Genomic DNA, 16,532 nt, shown 5'->3' with positions numbered 1-16,532 from the left:
TCTTTGCATACTGTATACTGTACTGCACGCCGCATTGCCTTATTAGTCTGCAGCCATTGTTGTGCATTTGGTGACCCTGCCTACCTCGAGTTACGCGAGGGCCGCCATCTTCATTGTTGTTGTTGCCTCGTAGCACCTCCTCCACAGCCCGCCCCGCCTCCCAGCTAACCCTCCTTCGCCCCTCCCCTTCCACCACCCACATATGACAGTTGCTCTTGCGCGCAGCGTTCACGTGCAGCGATCGCGCCCCTTGCGCGCCGAAGGTGCGCCAAAGGTAAGCCCGTCTACGCCCGTCCGCGCCTGGACCGCGCCCAGCGCCAGACCCCCTGGCCCCTGTACCCCCCACCCCACCCGCATCTCATACGACGCCTCCACCCTCTTAGCCCTAAACCCCGTCCGACTCCCCAACTGCGTCCAAGCCGCCCCCGGACACATCCATGGACCCTTCTCCTGCTACTCCTGCAAGTTCGACGGCACCAAGAACGACGTATCATCAACGAACACAACACAAATACCTGACACCAACCACCTACAATGCATCCTGCTCAACACCCGCTCAGTCCACAGGCACGCCATCGACCTCTGGAACCTACTAGACACCATCTCTCCAGATGTCGCCTTCCTAACAGAAACATGGATGAACACCTCTTCTGCCCCAGACATCACCATTGCCATCCCGGAAGGCTATAAGATCATCCGTAAGGACCGTACCGAGCAAACAGGAGGAGGCATCGCTATCGTCCATAAGAAATCCATCCGCATCTCAACCAGCTCAGACGTCAATCTCGCCAACACTGAACACCTTCACTTCCAGATCCACATCGACCCCAAGACCACACTCAGAGGCACCCTCCTCTACAGGCCACCAGGACCCCGTGCACAATTCAGTGAGGATATCACGGACATCACCCCACACGCCCTCCCCTCCGAGGATTACATTCTTTTGGGAGACCTCAACTTTCATCTTGAAAAGAACAACGACCGCAACGCCACCACCCTTCTGGACAATCTCGCCAACCTCGGACTTAAACAACTTGTCACTACCCCCACCCACATCGCAGGTCACACACTCGATCCTATCTTCACCTCCAGCAAACATGTCTCCTTCAGCCACACCACAGATCTCCTTTGGACGGACCACAGCTGCGTTCACTTTACCTACAACAAGACCACAACCAACAACCATCCTCAACCCACTCTGTGAAGAAACTGGAACAAAATCACCATCGACCAGATCTCCTCATCGCTTCTTCAAAACCCCCCTGCCCACTCCTCAAACCCCGACCAAGCAGCCATTAACCTCACCCAATGGCTATCCAACAGCGCCGACATCCTAGCACCGTTGAAAAAACATCAAATCAAAATAGGCAGCAAGAAGGCCTCCTGGTTCAACGATGATCTTAAGAAATCTAAGAAACTCTGTCGCTCCCTTGAGAAGGCCTGGAAAAAAGACCCAAACACCAGCACCAAGGACACCTTCAAAAACGCCACCCGTATACACCACCAACTGATCAAGAATGCCAAGAAAGCCGCTTTCAAGGACCGACTAGATAGCAACGCCCATAACAGCAAGGAATTATTCAACATCGTCAAGGAATTTACCAACCCCTCAGCCAACTCCAACGACATCACCCCCTCTCAAGCCCTTTGCGACTCCCTAGCCTCATTCTTCCACAACAAGATTGCAGACATCCACAACAGCTTCGACAACCGACCCGAAGACCAACCCACCCAACCCTCTGCAGGACCCCCACCCCCTTGAACATCCTCAATGACTGGAACCCAATCTCCACTGAGGACACCATCCGCCTGATGAACTCTATCCACTCAGGATCCCCCACAGACCCATGCCCTCACCACATCTTCAACAAAGCAGACTCCATTATAGCACCGCACCTCCGAGACGTCATCAACTGCTCCCTCAACTCCGCCACCTTCCCGGAAAGTTGGAAACATGCCGAACTCAGCGCCCTTCTGAAGAAACCCACAGCTGACCCCACCGAACTCAAAAACTACCGCCCCATCTCGCTCCTTCCATTCCCGGCCAAAGTCATCGAGAAAGCTGTCAACAACCAGCTCGCCGCCTTCCTCGAAACCAACAAATCACTCGACTCCTCACAGTCCGGCTTCCGAGCCAAACACAGCACTGAGACCGCACTCATCGCAGCAACAGACGACATTCAAACTCTGCTAGACAACGGAGACACAGTCGCCCTCATCCTCCTCGACCTCTCCGCAGCCTTTGACACAGTTTGTCATAGCACCTTAATACAACGCCTCAGAAACATCGGAATCCAAGGAAAAGCACTGGAATGGATCACCTCGTTCCTTGCCGGAAGAACTCAGAGAGTTCGCCTTCCACCATTCAAATTGGAAGCTACCGAAGTCATCTGCGGTGTGCCACAAGGATCTTCACTCAGTCCCACCCTCTTCAACGTATACATGAGCCCCCTCGCGGCTATCGCACGCCAACACAACCTCAACATCACCTCCTACGCCGACGACACTCAACTGATACTATCACTCACCAAAGACCCCAACACCGCCAAAACCAACCTACATGAAGGAATGAAAGAAGTAGCCGAGTGGATGAAGCACAGCCGTCTAAAACTGAACTCTGACAAAACTGAAGTCCTTATCCTTGGTACCTCCCCCTCTGTCTGGGATGACTCTTGGTGGCCAGAGGCCCTTGGAAAAGCACCCATCCCGACGGACCACGCACGGAATTTAGGTGTCATCCTGGACTCCTCACTCTCTATGAACAGATAAGTCAACGCCGTCTCATCTTCTTGCTTCAATATTCTTCGCATGCTCAAAAAAACATTTCGCTGGATCCCCACCGAAACTAGAAAAACGGTCACCCACGCACTGGTCACGAGCCGCCTGGACTACGGAAACACCCTATACGCCGGTACCACCGCAAAACTCCAGAAAAAACTCCAACGCATCCAGAACGCCTCTGCCAGACTCATACTAGACATCCCGCGTAAAGACCACATCTCTGGACACCTGAAAAACCTCCACTGGCTCCCCGTTAACAAGAGGATTACTTTCCGCCTCCTAATCCACGCACACAAAGCACTCTACGAACTTGGACCCGAATGCCTCAACTCACGACTTTCCTTCTACACCCCTTCCCGCCAGCTACGCTCCTCCCACCAAGCCCTTGCTGCTGTACCTCGCATCAACAAAACCACCATGGGAGGAAGATCCTTCTCCTACCTGGCAGCTAAAACCTGGAACTCACTTCCCACTCACCTTCGCCTCACTCAGAACCACCTTACATTCAGAAAGCAACTTAAAACCTGGATATTCGACAAGTAATTCCCCACCCTTCCTCAAGCGCCTTGAGACCCTCTGGGTATGTAGCGCGCTATATAAATCACCTGACTTGACTTGACTAATAACCCATTGTAAATCCCTTTCCATAATCTCTTCAATTCTTAACTGTACTTTATCTCCACCAGTGCTTCTCAGCTGGGCTCTAGCATCGCTTTCTATTTCATGCCTATAATGGTCTTGTAGTCTCTCTCTCCCAGCCGCAATTTTATGTTTTGAATCCTTGTTAATCTCCTGCATGCCCCCAGGAGTTCGCTATTTGCTTGCTTACAGTCTGTATAGTATGCTGTATCCTACTATACCACTTTACCGAACTATGAATGAGAAAACAAACACAGATATAAGGTTATTTATGTAGTGCAAACCTAGCTAGAGAGCTCAGGAGTTCACCATTTGCTTGCTTATAATCTTTGAAGTATGCTATGTCATATTAAGCACTCTTATACCACCTACTCAAAAAATGAAGAAGAAAGGAATATGCTACTTACCAGTATGCATCTGTTCTTGGCATAGAGGGCTGCAGAGTGGTACATTATGAATAGATCGCCATCTGGTGTTGGGCTCGGATGATTGCACTTTGTTTTTCTCTTGGAGAGTCTTTTGTATCTTGGTGACTCCTCCCTTAGTTGGTAGTGCGCATGGGCATCGGCTCCATCCTTAGATTGTTTTGCCATAGTAGGGTTAGATGGAGTAGTATAGTAGAATACAGATAAGAGTGCCCATGTAAGTGTATCTAAATAAGATAATGTTGGAACAGACACAGGTTTCCGGGGAGGCTGGGAGGGCATGTACCACTCTGCAGCCCTCTATGCCAAGAACAGATGCATACTGGTAAGTAGCATATTCCGTTCGAGGCATATGGGCTGCAGATGGTACATTATGAATAGACTATACAGCAGTTCTCTCCCTAGCGGTGGTCGCCCGTGTCTGTTGCAACTGTCTGAAACAATGTTTTTAATACTGCTTGTCCCACTCTAGCTTGTTGTGTTGTGTGCACATCTACACAATAGTGTTTTGTGAAGGTGTGCGGTGCAACCCAGGTAGCTGCTTTGCATATGTCATCTAGTGGAATGTTTCCCAGAAATGCCATAGATGCTCCTAGTTTACGTGTAGAGTGAGCTCTAGGAGGAACAGTTAATGTTCTCTTTGCCTTTAAGTAGCATATCTGAATGCATTTTACAATCCATCTGGCAATGCCCGCTTTGGAGATGGGATTGCCTTTATGTGTGGGAGAAAACGCAACAAATAGCTGTTTTGTCTTTCTGAAAGTTTGTGTTCTTTCTATATAGTACAATATGGCCCTTCTAACATCCAGTGTATGTAGGGCTCTTTCCGCTACTGTTTGTGGTTTTGGAAAGAAAACCGGTAATTCCACTGACTGATTGATGTGGAATGCTGAAATAACCTTTGGTAAGAATTTTGGGTTTGTTCTAAGAACCACTTTATTTTGGTGTAGCTGCATAAATGGTTCTTGAATCGTAAAAGCCTGCAGTTCACTTACTCTTCTAAGTGACGTGATAGCTATGAGGAAGGCTACCTTCCATGTGAGGAATTGTATTTCACACCTATGCATAGGTTCAAAGGGTGGCCCCATTAGTCTGGTAAGCACTATGTTGAGATTCCAGACTGGGGAAGGTGGTCTTCTTGGTGGAATGACTCTTTTGAGTCCTTCCATGAAAGCTTTTATTGCTGGTACTTTAAACAGTGACAGGTGTTGCCTGTTTTGTAGGTACGCCGCTATGGCTGCTAGATGAACCCTGATAGAGGTATATGCTAGGTTACATTGCTGTAAGTGTAATAAATAGCAAATGATTTGTTTAGTGGATGCGTCCAGAGGGTTGATGTGCTTGCTGTTACAGTGTATAGCAAACCTCTTCCATTTTGCTGCGTAGCATGCTCTGGTGGTAGGACGTCTTGCCTGTTTAATGATTTCCATGCATTCTGGTGGTAAATCTAAATACCCAAACTCTATGACCTCAGGAGCCAGATCGCTAGGTTCAGTTGTTTGGGATCTGGGTGCATTATTTCTCCATGGTTCTGTGTAAGATGCATGGGTAATAACCTTAGCTTTTGATGTGGTACTTGTGAGAGTTGTAGCAGCGTGGTGAACCACGGCTGTCTAGCCCACGTGGGTGCCACTAGTATCATTGTCATTGAGTGTTGCTGCAGTTTTCTCACCAGTAATGGAATTAGTGGTAGAGGAGGGAACGCGTAAGCAAATTTGTTGGACCAATTTATCCACAGTGCATTGCCCTGGGACCTTTGGTGTGGGTACCTGGATGCGAATTGCTTGCATTTTGCGTTCTGATGATTTGCAAACAGATCTATCTCTGGTTGCCCCCATTTTTGGAAGAATGGCTGTAGTATTTGGTCGTGCAGCTCCCATTCGTGAACTTGTTCTGACTGTCTGCTTAGGATGTCTGCTATTTGATTTTGAATTCCTGGTAGGTGTTCCGCTAACAGGTAGATCTTTTGAGGAATGGCCCATCTCCATATGTCCTGTGCTAGTTTGGACAGTTGGAGAGAGTGTGTCCCCCCTGTTTTTGAATATAATACATTGCAGTCATGTTGTCTGTTCTGATCAGGACTGCCTTGTTTGTTATTTGCATTTGGAAAGCTTTTAGTGCTAGAAATATTGCTAGTAGTTCTAGGTAGTTGATGTGCAGTTTCTTTTGCTGCGCACTCCACTTCCCCTGTACTGTGTATTTGTCCATATGCGCTCCCCATCCGGAGAGCGATGCGTCCGCTGTTATTATTACTTGTGGAATTGGCTCTAGGAACGACCGTCCCTTGGAAATGTTTTCTGTGTTCCACCACTTCAGAGAGCGATACGTCCGGTCGTCTACCAACACCAGATCTGTAATCTGACCTTGAGCCTGATTCCACTGTGTCGCTAGACACTCTTGTAGTGGGCGCATTTGTAGTCTGGCATGTGGTATTAGCAGTATGCAAGAGGGCATCATGCCTAATAGTTGCATAAACACTCGTGCTGGTAGTGAGTGTTGTGGTTGAAATCTTTGTATTAACCCGACCATTGTCTGTACTCTGATTGGGTTGGGGTATGCTATTGCCTTTTCTGTGTCTACTGTAGCCCCCAGGTATTGCTGGATCTGGTTTGGTTGCAGGTGTGATTTTTTGTAGTTCACCGTAAACCCTAGGTGGTGCAGCAATTGAATTGTCTTCTGTGTGTTGTGAAGACATTCTTCCTTTGATTTGGCCTTTATTAGCCAATCGTCCAAGTATGGGAAGACATGTATTTGTTGTCTTCTTAGGTGTGCTGCCACCACAGCTAGGCATTTTGTGAAAACTCTCGGTGCTGTTGTGACACCGAACGGAAGGACCTTGAACTGGTAGTGTTGTCCTTCTAACACAAACCTTAGGTATTTTCTGTGGGCTTTGTGAATTGGGATATGAAAGTAAGCGTCTTTTAGATCCAGTGTAGAAAGAAAGTCCCCTTTCTTCAGTAAAGGGAGTACTTGTTGGAGCGTGACCATGTGGAAATGCTCCGAATTTATGTAAGCATTGAGAGGTCTGAGGTCTAATATTGGTCGTAGGTACCCGTCCTTTTTGGGGATCAGGAAGTATAGAGAGTATACTCCTGTTCCTTGTTGATCCTTTGGGACCTTCTCTATTGCATGCTTTTGTAGAAGTGCTAGCACTTCTTCTCTTAACAATGTCAGATGATCCTGACTCATTGGACGCTGTTTGGGAGGGATGTTTGGTGGGGTGGCTGTGAGTTCTAGGCAATAACCATGTTGGATAATTTGTCTCACCCACTTGTCTGAAGTGATGTTTTCCCAGACAGGTAGGAACTGTGATAGACGTCCCCCGACCGGTGTTATGTGGTCTGGGGGGAGTTCTATGAAGTCACTGTTTTGGTGTTGAGGCGTTGCGGTTGTTATTATTTCCGCGGCCTCTACCCTTATTGTTGTTACCTCTGTAACTACCTCTTGAATTACCTCTGGGTGATGTTGGTGTGAAAGATGTGGATTGCTGATTTGTTCCTGTGTTTGAGCCCCCTCTATAGGTGGATCTACGAAAGGAACCTCTGTGTGTTGGCTGTTGCAATGCTCCCATTGACTTAGCCGTTTCCGTATCTTTCTTCATCTTTTCTAATGTCTCGTCTGTACTTGAACCAAACAATGTCTTTTGATCAAATGGTTTGTTCAGTAGGGCTGTTTGTACTTCTTGTTTGAATCCTGAGATTCTAAGCCATGCGTGCCTTCTTAGCATGACACTAGTGTTAATAGACCTTGCTGCAGTGTCTGCTGCGTCTAATGCACACTTAATGGAAGTATTGGTTATTATTTTACCTTCCTGTATTAATTGGTCTGCCTTCTTCTGATGTTCTTTTGGAAGATGTGTGAGAAGTTTTTCTAACTCATCGTAATGTGCCCTGTCATAACGTGCGAGTAGTGCTTGTGTATTGGCTATACGCCAGCTATTCGCTGCCTGTAATGCTACTCTTTTGCCTGATGCATCTATTAACTTCGACTCTTTATCTGGTGGAGGAGCCTCTCCTGTAGATAATGAGTTTGCTCTTTTACGAGCGTTTGAGACCACCAGCGAATCTAGAGGTACATGCCCTCTAATAAATATTGGGTCCTTTGGAGCCGCTTTGTATTTTTTATCGATTCTTGGGTTTAACACCCTGGCTCTCACTGGGTTTTCGAATATTTCCTCTGTGTGAGTGAGAAGACCCTTCAGCATAGGAAGAGTACCTGATGTTCTCTGTGCACTAGGTAGAGTCTCTAACAAGAAATCCTCTCTCTGAGGTTCTGTGTGCATATCTAGTTTGTGATATTTTGCTGCCCTATTAATGAGCTACACAAAACCTGTGTTATCATCAGGTGGTGAAGGCTTTGAGGGATATAGCTCTGGGTCGTTGTCCTCATCTGACCCTACATCGTAATTTTCCCATGGATCTTCCTCATCTGGGATAGATTCGTCATCCCCTTGAGGTTCTCCCTCCCCTATATCACTGTCTACCTCTGACTGAGGTGTAGCTGGTCTTGGTGTGGAGGGTGTAGGAATATGTGGCCTATTGTGAGGAATAGGAGAAGAGGGTGTGTCTCCAGGACGAGGAGAAGCAGGAGGAGTTATGTTCGGCCCCATTGTTCTCTTTTTTGAAGGAAGAGGTTTATCTTCTGACTGTTCACTCTTTCTCTTCTTCGTGAACACTTTCCCAGTTTGTGGGTCAATAAACAAGATCTTTTGTTTGGGATCTGTTTGTTGCTCTTGAATCGGTACCGAAGGTCCTGGTTCCGAGAGCTGTTTTTGTTTTTGATCTTCAGATCTTGCTGTTTTCGACACCGAATGTCTGCTCGATTCCGACTTTTTGGGTATTGAGTGTCTCTTGGGCGATAAATCATATTTCTTTTTCGACATGGAATGTTTCGATACCGAGCTCTCCTTTGTATGTAGCCTCGGTGCCGAAGTCGATGTCGCCCTTTTCTCGGATCCGACATGGTGGGATTCCGAGTGCTTCGGTTTCAGTTTCGGTTTCGTTGCCGGGCCCGAGGGCGGGGCGTCGGAAACTTTTTTCAGCGGTTTGACCGGGCCCGAGGGCGGGGTCGTTACCGCACGGGGTCGGTTTTTCGGTAAGGGGACGTCGTCACTCACGGTTTGTTGCTCGAAGAGTTCTTCAACCTCCGACTGGTCCCCTTCCGACCCCGACTGGTCCTCTTCTTCCTCGATTTGTTCGTCTCCGAACAGCTCCGGGATTGCCTCCGCCTGCATTCTGGAAGCCTCGTGTCTTCGAGCTCGACGATTTCTAATCGTTAGCTTGGAGGAGAATGCTGCGCAGGCTTCGCAGTCCCTGGATTCGTGTTCAGGCGATAGACAGAGGTTGCACACCTCGTGTAGGTCCTTGTGTGGGAACTTAGCACCATACGATGGACATTTTTTGAATGGAGTCCTTTCCATGGACTCCGGGCTTGACTGCGTCGAGAAAGGTCTCCTGTTCTTCGACGTAGATCCAAGTTTTTCTCTTCTATTTTAAATTTGTAACGCGTCGGAATGGAAAAGAACGCGTTCGATAACAATACCGTCGAATTGGAAAGGGAATACGTGCCGAAAAATCACTTTCTTCTGAATTTGATCTGGAGCGTCTCGATCTTCATCCGAACCCGATGGCAGAAAAAAATAATCTAAGGATGGAGCCGATGCCCATGCGCACTACCAACTAAGGGAGGAGTCACCAAGATACAAAAGACTCTCCAAGAGAAAAACAAAGTGCAATCATCCGAGCCCAACACCAGATGGCGATCTATTCATAATGTACCATCTGCAGCCCATATGCCTCGAACACATGCATATAATGGTGTTTATAAAATCCAAACCTAGCCACAGAGCAGTGGAGCACAACACAACAGTAGGGGGTGCATACACAGCAAGGGCACACAAGACTAGCTGACAGAGGAGATGGTTCTCTGTGCTGGCATCTATGCCGGGTAAGTAATTAAAGTAGTTTATTCTGGGTAGAATGGCAGCATTTACAAAGGCATCTACTGCATGCTCAATGGTCCCTCAGTGCTTCTATGGCACAATGTTAACTCACAAAACCGCCCCGCCTTCCCACACGTCACATCAATATACTGTGATCTCCCAATCCTCTGCCCCAGTTTATTGTGCAAATATAACAGATGATGGACGGAATGTTAACCAATCAAACATTCACCCCAGTCACAGATATTGGGTAAATCCATTGTGTTTTTGCACGCCATTCCAGTTTAGACCCAGCCATACGCAAATCAGTCTTGATCATGCTCCCTAAGGGAACAGACAGTCCTCCCTGGACCAAAAACAAGCATCCTGGGACCAGTTTCGGGGTTTCACCCCTCAGCAGCGAGGCTAGCTTGTATCTAGTGGCATAGTGAGCAAGGGACCCATGTCAGGGCATACCCATGGCCACTTAGGGAAAGTCATTCCAAATTTACTCACTGTTATATTTTGCTCTCATTCCCATTTAACCACAATTACTCAGTGTTCACTCTCTCTACTTAATTAAATCACAAAATACTAAAGACTTTCTCCATTTTTCCTGTTGTAACAAGCTGCAGAAACACACTACCTTGCGTCCGCATTTCCAGGCATGACCCACTGCAGAATTCTTTTCTTCCTTTCCCAGGAAAGATTCTGAATCTCCTTCCATCACATCCCACCCTATCCGAATATATGTTGATGGTGGTGCACGTTGTTGTGAGGAAATGGAACAGCCTCAGTTTCCTCACAACGGTGTGGTTTGCCATTACATCACATGCGTTGTAAAAGTGCATGCAATGTAATAGTATGCGTAGTAATGGCTACACGTTGTTACATCGCATGCTTTGTAACGCATGTGATCTAATGACTTGCGTTGTAACTGCCTCGTTGTAATGGCTGTTTACCCCCCACCCTCACGGTGACGGGCAAAGTGTTCTAACCAGTTTTTCTTTTCAGACATAGAGTCTGCTATCTGTATCTGCATGATCAAGGGTTATCCCTGTATTATTCAGAACATGATAAATACTATTGATTCTGCTCAAAATGGCACTTAACCTTCCATACTCTACTATCCATAACAAGGACATTTATAGCTAAAAGTAAAATTGTCAGATTTACAGCTGCAGAATTGTTATAATAAGCAAAATGGCTACTCTGGTGAAGACAGGCTTGTTAATTAATGGCAAATAAGACAAGATAGCTCAGAGTAGTGGCTGTCAGTGGGGACTGGTCAGTCCAGCTAGTCTAGCTCTAACACTGAAGTATTTGGAAATTCAGAGCTACAAGTAATTATGTATGGACCGGCTTAGCATTGATTAAGAAAATAAAAAAAGAGCAAAGTTACGATTGACTACAGTAAGCTAAATCTTTCATGTTACTAAAGCTATAGAAGCTTGAAGACTCAGGTCAACAAGGATAATTCTGGACAGTATTCCTATGCAATTCAACGGAAACACAAATCTACAACCGACTAAGCAGGCCTTTCCACCCTAGGCGGGACACTTCAAATCAAAAGTTCGAGAGGACAAACTAATCCCACACAGAACTGCTAGGGGTAAGAAAGATTACAGTTAACTACAGATCTGCAAACCACCCTGCTACATTGTTGTCATTAGATGTAAACAAACTGAGGCATATAACACTATGGACAGGCAGAGTCACTCAGAATATTAAAAGGTATCTTACACACAGTCATTTGTAGTCTATTCAAGGGTACAATGAAAACGCTCCTGACCTTTTTACACCAGATATTAGCAATTTTCAGTTTTATTACGAAAAGTTAAGATTTTAATCTTAAAAAATGGAAATGACACCTCAGTGCTGCAGAAATGGAACCACACTGCATGGGCCAATATGGGGTGCAGACTATTTCGTACATGAAATGTACATTAATACTAACTATATACATTGTGATAAGTACATCACTTTTGGTACCAGAGCCATACAAAAAGCACATAAGACCAATTATTTGTGTTATTGGTGAAGGAGATGCATTTTAATAAGGCACAGTTTATTATCATTGTAGGACTGACTGTAGAGAGAGTGACAGACAAAGATGAAGAGAGAACATAACATAACAGAGAGCAGAGAGAAAGAGGCAGAGACCAAAGAAATACAGAAAACCTATCCCTAATATGACTTCCTGCTTTACAGGCCTCCTTGCTCCATGTCCCTCAGAACTCTTACTTAACTGTTTTGGCTCCAAGGACAAATGATACAATGTACTCGCTGGACTCTTGGGCTTCTGGGATTCCATGAGCCTCGAAAACTCGCTGCCAATGCTTGACCAAGTCCTGCGGAGCCACCAGCACAGTTGCATCACTCCTAAATCTATAAAAGGTTAGTGACTGCCTGAATCTCGAAGAAGCGATACCTCCAAGCGGTCGACATCCAAATAGCAAGCCCACCATCTTCTGGATGAGGAGAAACCGCATAGTTTCAAAAGAGACATTAATTTAGATTGAATTGGATCAGGCTGCAGCAGGTGGCAGAGGGCGCTTCTGCACCTTGTTATTGGGTCAAGTGCACCTGGAGAATTCCAGAGAAGGTAGTACAAAGTGGCACAGTTGTCAGCTCACTGGATCACCATTGCCTAGAAAGAGAAGGACAGAGAGTGTCAAAATTATTAAGGTAAAGCAAATCCCAGGAAAATGGATCAATACTACAATTCCTATTAAAGAGCCACATGGGCTTCAAATTCTTCATTTTGACCTTACAGATGGCAATCAATGGGGACCTCAAATCTTACCGGAGGAAGAAAATGAAGGTGGTTTTGAAGAAAAAGGAAATGCCTTTAATTTGGTCGTTCTCAAAGATACAAGGGCGTAGGCAAGAATTCGGGTTCAAATATTCAAGCCAACAAATAGCAGCATTTCCCAGATGTTGTAACATTCATCTACTCCTGCCACCAGCAACATAATGCAGATCGACTCTCATAAAGGCAACTTGGCTTTTTCAGATGGAGTAAGAATGTATGTGCTCAGGATATCACTAATGTCACACGAAGCAGAGAAAATACAGAGAAGCTAGCTCTAGATCTTTAGGAGGACCTAAATCCATGCCTTTCTAACAGCTAAGACAATGTACCATCTGATCTAGCGCTAGAGGCCCAGTTGTTAAAACAGTACATTTACTTAGGGGATTTTTCCTGTTGTGCTCTGCCTAATGAAGGATATATGAATTCGTTTTCATATGGTGCTGAATCGCAGTACAGTAGTCGGGGTGTGTTTATCTGCAGCAAGGGCTAGTATGAAGGTCTGAGAGTCTCGGCGAGTACTGAGGACTTCATTATCAAATATCTGCTCTCTGCTGGTGCAGATGCAGTCTTTTAGGTGACTGACTAATGATGTTCAAGATTGTCCTCTGAGTTGCAAGATAATAGTTGTGGTATGCTTGATTTGCTATGCCCACCCTCAGATGACCGACCTTACCTGGCTGCAGTAAGTATGCGCTTGTATGCACTAATACCATCGCCACGTACATGATGCCCTTTTTCCTTTGGGGGATGAAGTGTGTTTTTTGCACGCACAATGTTCACGCCTTGTCTTGGGAAATGAGTGTGCAACAGAGAAATGAGTGCACACCCCAAAGAATTCAATATTGAGTTGTGGCATATACTTTTAAAATAATTTCAAATGGCAGGAAAATATCATACTATTGCGTTTGATTGGAGTGCATACGGCTGCTTTATTTACAACTGGCAAGCAGAGTACCTAGCCCTTCTCCTGAGCTGCACAATCTACCCTGTCAACTGGGATAACACAACCTTCTAACCAGCCTGCCTCCCCCCTAAGGAACTCCCATCCCTATCACTTCTGAACTGCACAAACTTTTGAAATGCCATGAGTCCTTATGGTCTTGTACCGCAACCCCATTAACCACTTTGTGGTCCCTGCAGCAGAACCCACATAAACCATCTTGTCGAGCCTGCCTTCTCATTGGACTAGACCCTCTTGGTTACCCCAAAAATTGGCTCCATTGTTATTTGGTCTCTCTTACAACCCTGCCATCCTTCCCCTAATCAGGTCAACAGTTTACCTTCATCTGCTTGCCCTTCAGCGACATCAATACAGAACAATAACAGCACTCCAACAACAAATCACCCAAACCAATACTCCAGTCATAGGTACCAGGGCGGTCGGTGAGCTTCCACTCAGTGGCAGGTGCAACAGAAAGTAGGCTCGCTGCTGTACACATTACTACTATGTGGGTGATTGTAGGCAACCACCACATAACCGCTTCCTTACGCTCTTTCCTCCCAAAGGTCCCCAAGAGCGGAGCGAGCTGCGCTACCCACAGTCTTGCCCGCATTGGGAGAAATTGATGACACCACTCCACTTGCTTCAAGTGCATAAGGCTGCTCTATTTACAACTGTGCTCTATTTACAATTGTGCTCTATTTACAACTGGCAAGCACAGTACCTAGCCCTCACAACCTACCCTGTCAACTTTGCTAGCACAAGGTTTTAACCAGCCTGCATCCCCTAAGTAACTCCCATCCAAAATATCCCACCCGAAACACTTCTGAAGCGAACACAACCTTTGAAATGCCATGAGAGTCCTTGTAATCTTCACACCGAAACCCACATTAACCATGTTGTGTTCCTCGCACGCAAAATGTTGCCCCCTTGTCTTGGCACAGCAGTGTGCAACATAGAAATTAGTGTACACTACAAAGCATTTCATATTGAAACTGGATGTATACTTTTGCAATAAGCTCAGTTATGGAAGTCTGCAGCAGGCATATGAAGAGAGGCATGTCCTAGACGTTGTCCTGCAAGGCAGAAAAGGTCCGATCAAGTGCTTGTATCGGGCACTCTCTGTAGTTAAGGACCCTGGCAATACTCTGGAAACTGTTGTACATGTGCCTTACAAATGTCAAGGAAGTGTGTACACTAATTCAGACACTTGTACATTGCAGGTTGTAAGGGTGTTCTTGTGTGTGTTTTTGTCAACAATGTGTAATTCAGGTTTGTAATCTCTGTATTTACCTCTGGCTTGTAGCTGCAAATACTGGGGACATTAGTGACCTGTAACACCATGAAAAACTTGAAAGAATAACTGCATTTGCTACCTGCATCAGAAAGAGAACTGTTAAAGTGGGAGCAGTCGTGGATGGTGGTAATGGTAAGTATGTTGACGAGATGAAAGAAATCTCTGCGTTATTGGAAGTCGGAGGGTTTTATGACTTATTTCCTGTCACTCACACGAACCAGAAGGGAGTAGGGATGATGTGAAAAATAGTAAAGTCTTTGCCCCTGCCACAAGGATGTTGGGGTACATTGGCAAGAAGACATTGTGGATCAATGGAAAAGACAGGTTGTTAGTATATTGTTGTGCAGAGAGAAGGAGCATCATTTTCAGCCATCCTTGAGTGAGAAACAGCATGTCTGCTGGGGCTGCAAAATCAGTTGATGTCGACGTATCTGAATCCCACCCCCCAGCCTCAGAACTAGGTGCTCCACTGCCAGGCCCACCCAGCGCCTGTTGCAGTACAAGGAATTGTGATCCTAATATGTAGAACTTTGGTTCTTGACATAGAATTAATAAGGCCCTGTTTTGTTAATAGGATAGTGGAGTCAGCATCAGAGCGATGTCGAGGTAAACATATGCGTTCATTTACAGTAATCTCCCTGCACAATCAGATTTCCTTTAATAGATAAAAGCTCTTACCAACAGCTTGCAAAAGTCAGGCCCTAAAGTTGTTGTTAGGCTAAAAGTATTTCATGCATTTAAATTGAGGCAATACTCAATGCAGGCCCTAGAGACAAGTAAGGGGTGATGTTTCAACTCTGTCTCTCGTCTGACACATTAATCTTTGACGCCCCCAGCAGATCCGCAAAAATACAATAGCCTGGCAGGGTCTCTGATGTACAACACAGACTGTCAATTTTACTAGTGTAATCCAAACTATGCTGCATGTTCTGTACGATACCAATGGAGGCATTACAATTGCTTAAGGGAAAACTGAAGCAGACATCAAAATCTGCATTTGGGTTAAGCTTTGGCCTCGCCTCAAAAAGGAAAAGAAGCATGCAAGCTGAGCAGCTAGTGTAAAAAGGCTTCAAAACATGGATAATACAAATTTGTGTCAACACTTTGCCAGCTACTGCTAAGCTAGCCTAAATTGTTGTCAAAGCCCAAATGGTTTCTGTGGTTGCAGAAATTTGAAGAGAAAAGTTAGTCTTTTATAGTACAAAGAAATGAACCAGCACAATCATTAACAATTAGTTATCTAAAATACAAATAGTTAATGTATAAATGTTATCCTTAGTGCTGGAGAACCCTCCCACCGCCAAAGTCTTAACTTGTATCATGACATTTTCCTAGATTTGAATGCTGAAGTTTGCATTACTGAGAGTGCTGTGGAAACAGCTACTGAAGTAAGCACTGGCAAAGCCCATCGGCCTCATTTTGCTAAGGTTTGTTGTTTGTCACTACTGGATATGTCAGTGCTCGTTAAATTGCTCCAATAAAGGAGAAGCTGATAGCGCGGTGGGCCATTTTGGACAGGTGCTTTCCATAGTTCCAAGGTGCTGCCACATTAAGAGTAAACACAATGAGGTCGCCCTATTGAGAGTGTAGAAAATAATTTTCATCCATCTGGAAATTATCAAAAACAGTTCCAAAACAGGCACCTCATTGGGTCCACATCAAACATGACCCTATATTGGAAGTATAAACAGAATATTCCAAAATAGTCAAACATT

At 45.6% G+C, this 16,532-nt stretch overlaps 1 protein-coding gene across 2 annotated transcripts in view; it reads right to left on the bottom strand.

The window, feature by feature from the left end:
- HEMK1 (HemK methyltransferase 1, mitochondrial release factors N(5)-glutamine) overlaps positions 1–16,532 on the bottom strand; it is a 332,911-nt gene that overhangs the window by 277,488 nt on the left and 38,891 nt on the right. For both annotated transcript variants that reach the window (XM_086938813.1, XM_086938814.1), the window contains exon 2: positions 12,015–12,415. In XM_086938813.1, the coding sequence (XP_086794939.1) occupies positions 12,015–12,257 (243 nt within the window). In that variant the 5' untranslated portion in view covers positions 12,258–12,415. The remainder of the gene's footprint in view (positions 1–12,014; positions 12,416–16,532) is intronic.

The sequence above is a fragment of the Lissotriton vulgaris genome, chromosome 9 (assembly GCF_964263255.1).
Source record: "Lissotriton vulgaris chromosome 9, aLisVul1.2, whole genome shotgun sequence".
In the NCBI taxonomy this organism is placed as follows: domain Eukaryota; kingdom Metazoa; phylum Chordata; class Amphibia; order Caudata; family Salamandridae; genus Lissotriton; species Lissotriton vulgaris.
Note: the sequence above shows the minus strand (reverse complement) of the source record. Positions and strands in the feature narration are given on the sequence as shown.